The sequence below is a fragment of the Scyliorhinus torazame genome, chromosome 13 (assembly GCF_047496885.1).
Source record: "Scyliorhinus torazame isolate Kashiwa2021f chromosome 13, sScyTor2.1, whole genome shotgun sequence".
Classification (NCBI taxonomy): domain Eukaryota; kingdom Metazoa; phylum Chordata; class Chondrichthyes; order Carcharhiniformes; family Scyliorhinidae; genus Scyliorhinus; species Scyliorhinus torazame.
The window spans coordinates 87,385,152-87,399,243 of NC_092719.1; the positions used below are offsets into that span (position 1 = coordinate 87,385,152).

The following is a 14,092-nucleotide window of genomic DNA, read 5'->3' on the forward strand; positions in this document are numbered from 1 at the left end:
TACATCTTTGGACTGTGGGAGGAAACCGGAGCACCTGGAGTAAACCCAGGCAGACAAGAGGAGAAAGTGCAAACTCCATATAGACAGTCACCCGAGGCTGGAATTGAACTCGGGTCCCTGGCGCTGTGAGGCAGCAGTGCTAAACACTGCCATTGTGCTGCCCAATGGATCAGTAGAGAGCAGCTAAGTGAGAAACTAGAGATACAACTTTTGTATTTTTATTTGGGCCTCTGGATTGCTGCACTGGTGGCATTGCCACTACACCACCATCTTCTATGGGACGTGGGTGTTGCGGGCATGGCCAGCATTTGTTGCCCATCCCCAATTGCACCTTAAGCTGGTGGTGAGCCTCTGCAGTGAATCACTGCAGTCCATGTGGTGTAGGTACACCCACAGTGCTGTTTGAGAGAGAGCTCCAGGATTGTTACAGTGAAGGAACGGTGGTAGATTTCCAAGTCAGGATGGCAAGTGGCTTGTAGTAGAGCCTGCAGTTGGTGGCATTCCCATGTGTCTGCTGCCCTTGTCCTGGTAGCAGTCACAGGTTTGGAAGATGCATCGAAGAAGGCTTGGCGAGTTGTTACATTGCAACTTGCTGTAGCCGCTATGTTTCCTATGGTGGAGGGAGTGAATGTTTAAGTTGGTAGATGGAGTGCCAGTGAATTGAGCTGCTTTGTGCTGGATGGTGTTGAGCTTCTTGAGTGTTATTGGAGCAAAAGGCTCAAGTATATTTTTCCTTTGTAGGTTCGGGCTTTTTGCCACAGTTGAACACCATATTTTCCACAAGAAGTAATCCGGTTGGTGCCAGTACACAGGAAGAGTTGAGCTCGAACTCCTTACAGGGTTTTGGATCACCATCTCCCATTAAAGAACAGGCTTCACAACGAGACATGATTGCCATATTTAATAAACTGCAGAGTGCGAGACAAGATTCAAAAGAGCCAGTTGGTCAGGTACTAAATCTATATCACCAACACCCATTTCTGTTTGCTTTTATGAGGACAAGTCACAAATCTGTCTTGTGCCTTGTGTTTAAAAGATTAAGCAGTGATCCAATTGGGGTATTTATACTGTTTAAGGAATTCAATACTGTTGGTAGATAAACATACCTTTTTTGCTTGTTTCCGCAATATATTTGTCAAAGGCACCGCAATGGTACTGACGTCAGGTACATGCCTAGGAACCTCATAATCTCCCGTTTTGTTTTGGGAATGGGGAAATCTAGTAACATCCTGACCTTGGCTGTTCTGGGCACCACTCATCCATGTCCCACTACGTGCCCCAGCTTTGACAAACTGGCTTTTGGCCAAATAACTAAATCGGCCAACTGCAGTTGTTTAAATAACCCCTCAAACTGTTCTACATGCTCCTTCTGTGTGTCACTGTAAACTACCACGTTGTCCAAATAGACCATGAAGTTAGGCACTGGAGTAGTCACTTGGTACATCCGTCGCTGAAGTGTAGTTGGTGGTAGATAAAGAGAAGCTATTTCCTCTTGGAGTCGGGTGGGTGGAATCCAAAACAAGAAGGCATGACCTGAACATTAACTGAACAATCTAGGACTGAAATATGAAAGCACTTTTTCCACAACAAAGGTAATAGAAATCTGAAACACTTCCCCCACCCCACCCCCCCAAAAAAAAAACTGGATGCTGAGATAATTGATATCGCTATACCTGAGATTAATAGATTTTTGCCTCGTAAGGATATCCATGGGTAAGGAGCAAAGATGGGTAAATGGAATTGAGATACTGATTAGACTTGAATGACTGAATAACTTACTTGTGTTCCTGAATTAAAATAGCTTGCCAGTTTACACAGTGAATATCTGACTTGATCCTTGGCCTACGCTGAGTTGGCTAATCCCAATGAGGAACACTAGTTAATGGCAGAACCTCTGGGCTTAAGAAGCAAAAATTGTAAACACCCTGCTCCTGAGGACTATCCAAATATCCCCATTGGAAGTGTGCACGGTTTGGCTGTGATGGTCCCTATGGTAAATTAATCTGACAACGCTCATTGTCAAGGCAAATACTGTCTCGTTGAGTTATCGGTACTGTGGAACTGCAGAAAGAGAAGTGTTTATGAGGAGGAAAACTTTGTAAGTAGGTGACATACGCATGGGACTTAAGAAGTGGCAATGATTAAACTCTCCGTGAGCCTCGCTGAATACGAGCTCTCCCATTAAAGGGGGCGGGGATTCCTAAACAATTTATAGCTAAATGTCTGTATAAGGATGACCAGTTTGGTGACCGTGTAAATAATAGTTATTCATCTATTCCGAAAGTTCAACTGATTTTGACAGATGGAAAATCTGATCAGCTCTGCGAAGCACACGAGTACTGCAGTGGAAATTATAAGGATAATGACATAACCTGATCAGTTCTCTATTTGTTTGCTACAACAACAAAAAATTCTGATGGCAGACCCCTCTTGTACAAGGCCCTTTTACATTTTCTTCCACCGTATCTTGGTTGTAAAATACCAGTTCAGCTCACAAGCCTTTCCAGTCACCTTTCTGAATTTCCACTTTACACAATGAGTGACAGACCCTGATTTATCTGCAGTGTTTTCATTATTCTTTTGGGAGTATCTGCCTCAATGTGTAAATGATATGGTTGCAATAAAATCTTGCATATGGAGAATTGATGTCTTGAATCTACATGTTCTGGCACGGAGAGTATTAGAACATGAGAACATAAGAACTAGGAGCAGGAGTAGGCCATCTGGCCCCTCGAGCCTGCTCCACCATTCAATGAGATCGTGGCTGATCTTTTGTGGACTCAGCTCCACTTTCCGGCCCGAACACCATAACCCTTAATCCCTTTATTCTTCAAAAATCTATCTATCTTTATCTTAAAAACATTTAATGAAGGAGCCTCTACTGCTTCACTGGGCAAGGAATTCCATAGATTCACAACCCTTTGGGTGAAGAAGTTTCTCCTAAACTCAGTCCTAAATCTACTTCCCCTTATTTTGAGGCTATGCCCCCTAGTTCTGCTTTCACCCGCCAGAGGAAACAACCTGCCCGCATCTATCCTATCTATTCCCTTCATAATTTTATATGTTTCTATAAGACCCCCCCCCTCATCCTTCCTTCTGAATTCCAACGAGTACAGTCCCAGTCTACTCAGCCTCTCCTCGTAATCCAACCCCTTCAGCGCTGGGATTAACCTAGTGAATCTTCTCTGCACACCCTCCAGTGCCAGTACGTCCTTTCTCAAGTAAGGAGACCAAAACTGAACACACTACTCCAGGTGTGGCCTCACTAACACCTTATACGATTGCAGCATAACCTCCCTAGTCTAAAACTCCATCCCTCTAGCAATGAAGGACAAAATTCCATTTGCCGCCTTAATCACCTGTTGCACCTGTAAACCAACTTTTTGCGACTCATGCACTAGCACACCCAGGTCTCTCTGCACAGCAGCATGTTTTAATATTTTATCATTGAAATAATAATCCCTTTTGCTGTTATTCCTACCAAAATGGATAACCTCACATTTGTCAACATTGTACTCCATCTGCCAGACCCTAGCCCATTCACTTAGCCTATTCAAATCCCGCTGCAGACTTCCAGTATCCTCTGCACTTTTTGCTTTACCACTCATCTTAGTGTTGTCTGCAAACTTGGACACATTGCCCTTGGTCCCCAACTCCAAATCATCTATGTCAATTGTGGGCCCAACACTGATCCCTGAGGGACACCACTAGCTACTGATTGCCAACCAGAGAAACACCCATTAATCCCCACTCTTTGCTTTCTATTAATTAACCAATCCTCTATCCATGCTACTACTTTACCCTTAATGCCATGCAACTTTAGCTTATGCAGCAACCTTTTGTGTGGCACCTTGTCAAAGGCTTTCTGGAAATCCAGATATACCACATCCATTGGCTCCCCGTTATCTACCGCACTGGTAACGTCCTCAAAATATTCCACCAAATTAGTTAGGCACGACCTGCCCTTTATGAACCCATGCTGCCTCTGCCCAACGGGACAATTTCCATCCAGATGCCTCGCTATTTCTTCCTTGATGCAAAATTCCAGCATCTTCCCTACTACCGAAGTTATGCTCACTGGCCTATAATTACCTGCTTTCTGCCTACCTCCTTTTTTAAACAGTGGTGTCACGTTTGCTAATTTCCAATCCGCCGGGACCACCCCAGAGTCCAGTGAATTTTGGTAAATTATCACTAGTGCATTTGCAATTTCCCTAGCCATCTCTTTTAGCACTCTGGGATGCATTCCATCAGGGCCAGGAGACTTGTCTACCTTTAGCCCCATTAGCTTGCCCATCACTACCTCCTTAGTGATAACAATCCTCTCAGGTCCTCACCTGTCATAGCCTCATTTCCATCAGTCACTGGCATGTTATTTGTGTCATCCACTGTGAAGACCGACCCAAAAAACCTGTTCAGTTCCTCAGCCATTTCCTCAATCCCATTATTAAATCTCCCTTCTCATCCTTTAAAGGACCAATATTTACCTTAGCCACTCTTTTTTTGTTTTATATATTTGTAGAAACGTTTACTATCTGTTTTTATATTCTGAGCAAGTTTACTCTCATAATCTATCTTACTCTTCTTTATAGCTTTTTTAGTAGCTTTCTGTTGCCCCCTAAAGATTTCCCAGTCCTCTAGTCTCCCACTAATCTTTGCTACTTTGTATGCTTTTTCCTTCAATTTGATACTCTCCTTTATTTCCTTAGATATCCACGGTCGATTTTCCCTCTTTCTACCGTCCTTCCTTTTTGTTGGTATAAACCTTTGCTGAGCACTGAAAAATCGCTTGGAAGGTTCTCCACTGTTCCTCAACTGTTTCACCATAAAGTCTTTGCTCCCAGTCTACCGTAGCTAGTTCTTCTCCCATCCCATTGTAATCTCCTTTGTTTAAGCGCAAAACATTAGTGTTTGATTTTACCTTCTCACCCTCCATCTGTATTTTAAATTTCACCATATTGTGATCGCTCCTTCCGAGAGGATCCCTAACTATGAGATCCTGAATCAGTCCTGTCTCATTACACAGGACCAGATCTAGGACCGCTTGTTCCTCGTAGGTTCCATTCCATACTGTTCTAGGAAACTATCGCGGATACATTCTATAAACTCCTCAAGGCTGCCTTGACCGACCTGGTTAAACCAATCGACATGTAGATTAAAATCCCCCATGATAACTGCTGTACCATTTCTACATGCATCAGTTATTTCTTTGTTTATTGCCTGCCCCACCATAATATTATTTTTGGTGGCCTATAGACTACTCCTATCAGTGACTTTTTCGCCTTACTATTCCTGATTTCCACCCAAATGGTTTCAGCCTTATCCTCCATAGCACCGATGTCATCCCTTACTATTGCCCGGATGTTATCCTTAAATAACAGAGCTACACTACCTCCCTTACCATCCACTCTGTCCTTCCGAATAGTTTGATACCCTCGGATATTTAACTCCCAGTCGTGACCATCCTTTAACCATGTTTCAGTAATGGCCACTAAATCATAGTCATTCACGATGATTTGCGCCATCAACCCATTTACCTTATTCCGAATACTACGAGCATTCAGGTAAAGTACACTTACCTTTTTTACCTCTGTTCTGAATCTTAACACCTCGATCAGTAACCTCTCTAAGTAATATATCCGCTTAACTTTTCTCCTAATTTTCCTTGTCGTTGAACCCATATCTTCATGTAACAACCTGCCGCGTTGCTTACCATTAATGTTTTTACTTCCCGTCATTCCTTTTAGTATTCCTGGTCCTATTCACTGAGCCCCCCTCAGTCACTGTACCTTGTACTGTCGCCCTTTTTGATTTTTGACTATGGCTTCTCTGCCTTACACTTTCCCCCTTACTGCCTTTTGTTTCTGTCCCTGTTTTACTACCTTCCAACTTCCTGCATCAGTTCCCATCCCCCTGCCACATTAATTTAAACTCTCCCCAACAGCTCTAGCAAACACACCTAGGACATCGTTTCCAGTCCTGCCCAGGTGCAGACCGTCCGGTTTGTACTGGTTCCACCTCCCCAGAACCGGTTCCAATGCCCCAGGAATTTGAATCCCTCCCTCTTGCACCATCTCTCGAGCCACGCATTCATCCTATCTATCCTGTCATTCCTACTCTGACTAGCTCGTTTCGCTGGTAGCAATCCTGAGATTACAACCTTTGAGGTCCTACTTTTTAGTATTGATGATGTAATGTGACATTGTCTTCCTTCAAGGTGCATTTTCCAGTAGTTTCCTGTAAATTGGATTTGAGCATACTGTACTTTGCACGTACCAGGCTTGCTATGACCATTTTCTTTCCTTTGAAAAGATAGGCCAGTAACTGATTTTTTTGTTGTAGAGAATAGTTTTTCTTTGCCGCTCCCGGGCGTTGATTTTGGTAAATGTGACATTTGGTAGCATGTTAACACAAGAATGCTCAATCTACAATGATGTACATATTCCAAATCCTCAACAGGATAATGATGTCGTAGGAATGAGGAAGTCCAAAATGATTGAGCACAATGGTCAATTGGAAACTACAAGGCTGGATCAGGTAGGTGTTGCTCAGGCTATGCAGGAAATAGTGGAATTTTAAAATTGTCTCAATCTTTGTTTGTGGAAATCAAAGTTGGAAATTTTGAAATGCCATAATAACATCATGTGAATAAATCATTGAAAGTGGCGGGGAAGGTTGAAAAAGGAGTTAATAAAGGATGTGGCATCCTGTGCTTTATTAATAGGGAAAAGACTAAGCAGGGAAGGAATGTTAAACTTGCATCGAATATTGGTTTGAGCATTATGTTCAGTTGTAGGCATCGTACTCCAGGAAAGATGTGAAGGCATTGGAGAGATTGCAGAAAAGATTCACAAGAATGGTTCCAGGGATAAAGAACTTGGTTATGAGGATGGATTGGCAAAATTAGGATTATTTTCCTTAAAGCTGAGCAGGTTGAGAGGGGATTTGATAAATGGTATTCAAAATTATGAGGAGTCTGGATAGAGTAGATGGGTAGAAACTGTTCCCATTGGCTAAAGGATCGAGAACAAGAGGACATGGATGTAATACTTGACAAAAGGAACAGTGGTTGGGATCTGGAATGTGCTGTCTGGGAATGTGGTGGAAGCATGTTCAATTGAGACATTCAAGAGGGAAGTGATTGTTATCTTAAAATTAAGAATGTGCAGGACTATGGGGAGAAGGCGGGAGAGTGGCACTCCGTAACTTGCTTTTGCAGAGAGCCGGCATAGACATGATAGGTGAAAGGTCTTTTATGTTATGACAATTCTGTAAAGCTGACTTTAAGATCTAAAGCTGATTGTTTTCTATGGCCTGTGTTCCCAGCACCTTGCTGAATGGTTGTGAAAGATGGATAGCTTGCAGCTAGCAACAGTTTTCCATCTTCTTGTCCGTGGTGCTTTATGGGTATATGCTGGCAGGACAAAAACATAAATGTGGCCGCACTCTAGAAGACCACGCGCTCAAGTTTGTTAGTGGTCATCAAACATCGGCAGCTTCAGTGGATCAGGCACATTCTCAGGATGGAAGATGGACTTTCTATGTTTTGTGGTAACCGGAGCCACAAGACCAGTACAACACCGAGAGTTCCACTGCAAAGATGCTTGCAAGAGTGACATGAAGGCCCTCGGCATCCATTACTACAGCTGGAATCACTAGCCGATGACAGAGGGAAATGGTAACACGTCATGTGGATACTGTACATGTCATCCATGTTTTCTAAACTGTTCCTAAATAACTAGTAAATGGAGCTTCGTTTCTCAAAGACTTTTAACAGTAGAAATATTTCATTATTAAAAGCCATTAAATAAGGGTTTATTTCCAATTTATAAACCTATTTTAATTTGCGGTCTCAGTTCAGCATTAAAAAAGGAAACAATCGGAGTGGAAGAATTGGGTCCGAAAATAAACGCTGGATAAATTTGAAGAAAATGTGTGAAATCTAGTTTTATTTGGAACATCGCTAGAGGCCAACAGAACAACCATGACACTTCACTTAAAAAGGCATATTAAGTTAAATGTCAGCAAACTTCAGTAGCAGCACTCTCGTGGATTTAAAGCTCCCTCCTACACTGGTGCTTCAACTTCTTTGCAGTGTTGAGGGAGTTCCACACCTTTGAAGATGCTATTTAAGATGAGATATTCTTGGTAGATGGCAGTGTTGGAACAAAGAGTCTTGCAAGTAATTATTCGAGAGCAGTTAAGAGTCAATTTTGTTGATGTGGGACTAAAGTCAAGTATAGGGCAGACTGAGTGAACACGGCAGATTTCCTTCCCTATAGGATATTTGTCAACCGGCTATTTTCTTTTCCCCGCAACAACCTTTGTGTTGAGTTCTTCTGAATCAAAATTCTCAAGCTGCCACAGTGGGAGTTTAACTCTGTGCTATTATTCTATATCTCTGCTCGTCCAGTAATATAGCTGCTGCACTACCGTACCCAGTTGTGCACTTTGTGACCATGTTGAAGTCACCAAGTCATCCAGATTTCTCTTGACTTCCTCAAAATATATTTTTCTGGAAGTTTTGAATGAAGATGGGCGGCACAGTGGTAAGCACTGCTGTCTCACAGCGCCAGGAACCTCGGTTGGATTCTGACCTCGGGTGACTGTGTGGAGTTTGCACGTTCTCCCCGTGTCTGTGTGGGGTTTCTCCGGGTGCTCTGGTTTCCTCCCACAGTCCAAAGGTGTGCAGGTTAGGTGGATTGGCCATGCTAAATTGCCCCTGAGGGCAGAGGTTCAGGAATAGGGCGAGGGATTGGGCCTAGGTAGGGTGGTCTTTTAAAGGGTCAGTGCAGACCCGATGGGCCAAAGGACTTCCCTCTGCAATGTGGGGATTCTACGATTCTAAGACAACATTTTTTTGATTGGAAGCATTGAGATCATTGAAAAATGGTCTAAAAGTTATAATGGAAGCTGGTCTAAAAATAGTCAACTTTAATAATCTCTATTTGCAATGTAAAATGCAGAAATTCACTTATAGGGACTCTTGATATCACCGAGGATAATATTTCTGGCATTCCAGGGAAATTAATAATGAATCAAATTCTGGAACTCAAGTTAATGGAAACAAGAAAAACTTATTGAGAAAAGTAATAGCACAAAAATCTGACACATCTACAGGACCTAATATCTACATAACATAATAAGAACTGGCAATAACCATTTAGCCTTTGAGCTGTATGGTATTATTTTGTAACTTTGCATCAATTTTGAAAATGTAAATTCCTACGTTGAGTATTCTGCTATTCAATGGAAAAATAATTGATCAACTGTCTGTGCGGAGTCTGCACATCCTCCCCGTGTGTGCGTGGGTTTCCTCCGGGTGCTCCGGTTTCCTCCCACAGTTCAATAGACAATAAAAGATTATTATTATGTCCCTAATTATGTCCCTAAGGGCAGCACGGTAGCATTGTGGATAGCACAATTGCTTCACAGCTCCAGGGTCCCAGGTTCGATTCCGGCTTGGGCCACTGACTGTGCAGAGTCTGCACATCCTCCCCGTGTGTGCGTGGGTTTCCTCCGGGTGCTCCGGTTTCCTTCCACAGTTCAAAGATGTGCAGGTTAGGTGGATAAATTGCCCTTAGTGTCCAAAATTGCCCTTAGTGTTGGGTGGGGTTACTGGGTTATGGGGATAGGGTGGATGTGTTGACCTTGGGTCGGGTGCTCTTTCCAAGAGCCGGTGCAGACTCGATGGGCCGAATGGCCTCCTTCTGCACTGTAAATTCTATGATTCTATGATGTTCTAGAATCCACGGTCCCCTGGGATAGAGAATACCAAACTTTCACAGCCTTTGAGTGGGATCTCTTTTCTTCATTCATTTCAGTCCTTTATTCAGGAATTATGACTCCCTTGTTCCACACTCCCTATCCAGGATAACATCTTTCCAGTATCTACCCTGTCAGATCCCCAGGAATTTTATAAATTTCAAAAGATCATCTCTTGTTCTTCTGAAATCTCAGGAATAAAGGCCAAGTCTACTAAATCTCTTTTCATAAGACCATCTCTTCACTCGAGGATCAGTCGAGTGAATCTTTGTTGCACCCCCTCTCAAGAAAGTAGATCCTTTCCTCGGTGAGGGGACCAAAACTGTATCCAGTACTCCAGTTGGAGTCTCCTAAAGCCCTATACAATTTAGTAAGACTATGTTACTCTTTGTAATAAAGATTAACCTGCCGTTTGTTGGCTAGACCTGCATGTTAACTATCTGTGATATTTGTACTGTGGCAGCCAGATCCACCTCTATAGTTCTTTGTTCTTTATACATGGAGAGGATGGGTATAGAGGGATATGGCACAAGAATGTGCTGAGGGTTTTGGCCAAGGTTGGTATGACCGGCACAGGCTTGGAAGGCATTTCCCATTCTCAGTCATTTAAAAAATATTCTGCTAGTTAATTTTTCCTTCCCAAATGACTAAGTTTACATTTTTGTTCTATTCATTTACAGAATGTGGGTGTCGCTGGCTGGGCCAGCATTATTGCACATCCCTAGAAGCCCTTCAGAAGGTGGTGGTGAGCTGCCTTCTTGAATTGCTGCAGTCCCTGAGGTCTAGATGCACCTACTGTGCTGTTAGTGAGGGAATTTCTGGATTTTGTTTTATAAGTTTATATTTTATATTTTAGCAATTGATGCAAAAAAGTTACAAAATAATACCGAACAGAGAATCCATATGCAATACATACTCCCAACTTCTCGGGCAGCCTCCCGAGACACACCGACGAGGAGGACCGATCCCACTTCAACCTATTCTAAGAACAGGCAATCTTAACTTAAAATCTAAAAGAAGAACTCAAAACGGATTAGCTCTAACTGGGGGGATGTCGATCACAGCGAGGGCACACTAACCCTGCCAACCTCAATCTTTCACCCCACTCCGGCTCCACTCACCTTCCTTTAAACGAGATGGGGGTGATAGCAAAGAACACCCCTTTCCCCCAACCGTGAATGATAAGATGCTATAAAGCGTAAAGGACTGAAACTGTGCACAAATTCCATTTGCTAAACAATGATAACCAACAGTACTGACCATCACACCAATATTTCACAGTCCCCTGGGGGAAAGAAGACCGCATCAAGAAAACAACAACATGCTCAACAATGAGTAATGTTCAGGATACCAGACGAGATACAGGTGGAAGAGAGAGAACCTTGTGAAGTGGTGTAGTGACAAAAATCTTTACCTCAATGCCAGCAAAACTAAAGAGCTGGTCATTGACTTCAGGAAGCAAAGTACTGAATACCTGCCTGTCGACATCAACTGGGCCGAGGTGGAGATGGTTAGCAGCTTCAAATTCCTAGGGGTGTACATTTCCAAAAATCTGGCCTGGTCCACCCACGTCGACGTTACACCAAGAGAGCACAACAGCGCCTATACTTCCTCAGGAAACTAAGGAATTCAGCATGTCCACATTAACTCTTACCAACTTTTAAAGATGCACCATAGGAAGCGTCCTATCTGGCTGCATCACAGCCTGTTATGGCAACTGCTCAGCCCAGGACTGCAAGAAACTTCAGAGAGTCGTGAACACAGCCCAGTCCATCACACAAACTTGCATCCCATCCATTTTTCATTTCAGGTTTTTTTTTTTCATTTTGACTCCATCTACACCTCCCGCTGCCTAGGGGAAGCGGGCAGCATAATCAAAGACCCCTCCCACCTGGCTTACTCACTCTTCCAACTTCTTCCATTGGGCAGGACAGAAAAGTCTGAGAACATGCACGAGAAACATGGCAGCCAAATTTCGAACTCACTTGAGAACTCCTCTACCACCTCTCAGCCGGGGCCGGGCCCCAGGGTATATCTTGTTGGTCTCCCTACCTCTCCTGAACCCTTGAGGATGGATGACAACTAATGTAGCAGGATTGCGACAACACCAAGGTGTGCTCCCACCAGGGAACATCCTCTCTGGAGTACAAGAAACTCCTTGGGCATCTCCATCGCCTCCATAAAAGTACCCTGCAATGCTTCAACCTGCAGGGCAGGCAGATTCAAGTCATCATATGATGCACACCGCACTGCCAAGGTGAAAGCTTGGTCGGCAGCAACTGCTGAAGGGCCTCAGCCCAGCCCACTCCAGCTGCCACAAACAAATGAGGTGTTTAACATTTCATCTCTGCTCTTTCTCACAAACACACGTCAACATTTCCTTGGGCAGAGTACAAGCCATGTAACCCAAGAAAAAGCAAATATGAAATGTGCACTAGGATGAAAAGACTGATTAAAAGATGAGCAGAACTTACGAAAATGCAGCTGCTCCCACGCTCTCATCACGTGACCCCTGAATTGCTGGAATTTGACCCAGCGACAGTGAAGGAATGGCGATATGGTTCCAAGTCACAATGGTGAGCGACCTGGAGGGGAACACCCAGGTGCTGGTGTTCTCCGGCATCTGCAGCCCTGGTGCTTCTAGATGGTAGTGGTCGTGGGTTTGGAAGGTGCTGCCTAAAGAACCTTGGTGAGTTACTGCAGTGTACCTTGTAGATGGTACACATGGCTGCCACTGTTCGTCGGGCTTTTTTGTCCTGGATGGTGTTGAGCTTCTTGAGTGTTGTTGGAGCTGCACTCATCCAGGCAAGTGGAGTCTATTCCATTACGCTCCTGACTTGTGCCTTGTAAATGGTGGCCACGCTTTGGGGAGTCAGGAAGTGAGTTATTTACTGGAGGATTGCTTAATTTTGACATGCTTTGGTTGTCACAGTATTTATATAGTTAGTCCAGTTCAGTTTCTGGTCAATGTTAACCCCTGGGATGTTGATCGTGGGGAATTCAGCAATGGTAATAGAATTCAAAGAATCACTGCAATGCAGAAGGAGGCTATTTGGCCCATTGACTCTGCATCGACCCTCTGAAAGAGCACCCTACCTAGAACCCTAGGTTCTGGAGTAGAGGTCTGCAGGACTGTTGCCAGAATATTGTCAGGGCCCAAAACCTTTTGCGATATCCGGCGCCTTCAGCCATTTCTTGATATCATGCGGAGTGTGGCTGAAGACTTGCATCTGTGATGCTGGAGACCTCTGGAGGAGGCCATGATGGATCATCCACTTGGCATTTCTGGCTGAAGGTTGTTGCGAATGCTTCAGCCTTATCAATGGAGGAGCGCAGTTGTGCTGGGCTCCTCCATTGTTGAGGATGGGGGTATTTGTGGAGCCTCCTCAAGTTAGTTGTTTAAAGGGGAGCCCAGTGGTGCAGTGTTTAGCACTGCTGCCTCACGGCGCCGAGGTCCCAGGTTCAATCCTGGCTCTGGGTCACTGTCCGTGTGGAGTTGCACATTCTCCCCATGTTTGCGTGTATTTCGCCTCCACAACCCCAAAGATCTGCAGGCTAGGTGGATTGGCCATGCTAAATTGCTCCTTAATTGGAAAAAATGAATTGAGTACTCTAAATTTTGAAAAAAAGTGAGTTGTTTAATTGTCCACCACATTCACGGCTGGATTTGACAGGATCGCTTTGTTCCGTCTATCACTTGCTGCTTGTGCTGCTTGGCATGCAAGTAGCCCTGTGTTGTAGCTTCACCACTTAACATCTCATTTTTAAGTATGACTGCTGCTGCTGGCATGCTCTCCTGCACTACTTAAACCAGAGTTGATCCCTTGGCTTGAAAGTAATGATGGAGGGGGGATATTCCATGCCATGAGGCTACAGATTGCGTAGAATTAGTTTTGAGTTGCTCGATCTGTTCTGAATCTGTCCCATTTTGCATGGTGGTCGTGCCACACAACATTGAGGGTGTCCTCAATGTGAAGATGGAACTTCGTCTCCATATGGACTGTGCACTGGTCACTCCTACCGATACTGTACGGACAGATGCATCTGTGGCAGGCAGATTAGTGAGGATGAGATCAAGTATGTTTTTTCTCTCTTGGTTCCCTCACCTGCGCAGTCCCAGTGTAGCAGCTATACCTTTTAGGACTGAGCCAGCTCAGGCTATGGTGGCACTATTGAGTCACTCTTGATGATGGACTTTGAAGTCCCCAAACAGAGTACATTCTGCGCCCTTGCCACCCTCAACACTTCCTCCAAGTGGCAGGCCCACATCTGGAGAGGTGAAGGGTCCGAAGGCTATGTCCAGTAATTATCCTTATTCATCCGGGGG

General features: G+C 44.1%; 1 protein-coding gene across 2 annotated transcripts in view; it reads left to right on the forward strand.

The window, feature by feature from the left end:
- The window catches only part of nedd1 (NEDD1 gamma-tubulin ring complex targeting factor), a 119,807-nt gene that overhangs the window by 78,928 nt on the left and 26,787 nt on the right, over positions 1-14,092 (forward strand). For both annotated transcript variants that reach the window (XM_072471940.1, XM_072471939.1), the window contains exons 11-12: positions 742-950; positions 6,460-6,537. In XM_072471940.1, the coding sequence (XP_072328041.1) occupies positions 742-950; positions 6,460-6,537 (287 nt within the window). The remainder of the gene's footprint in view (positions 1-741; positions 951-6,459; positions 6,538-14,092) is intronic.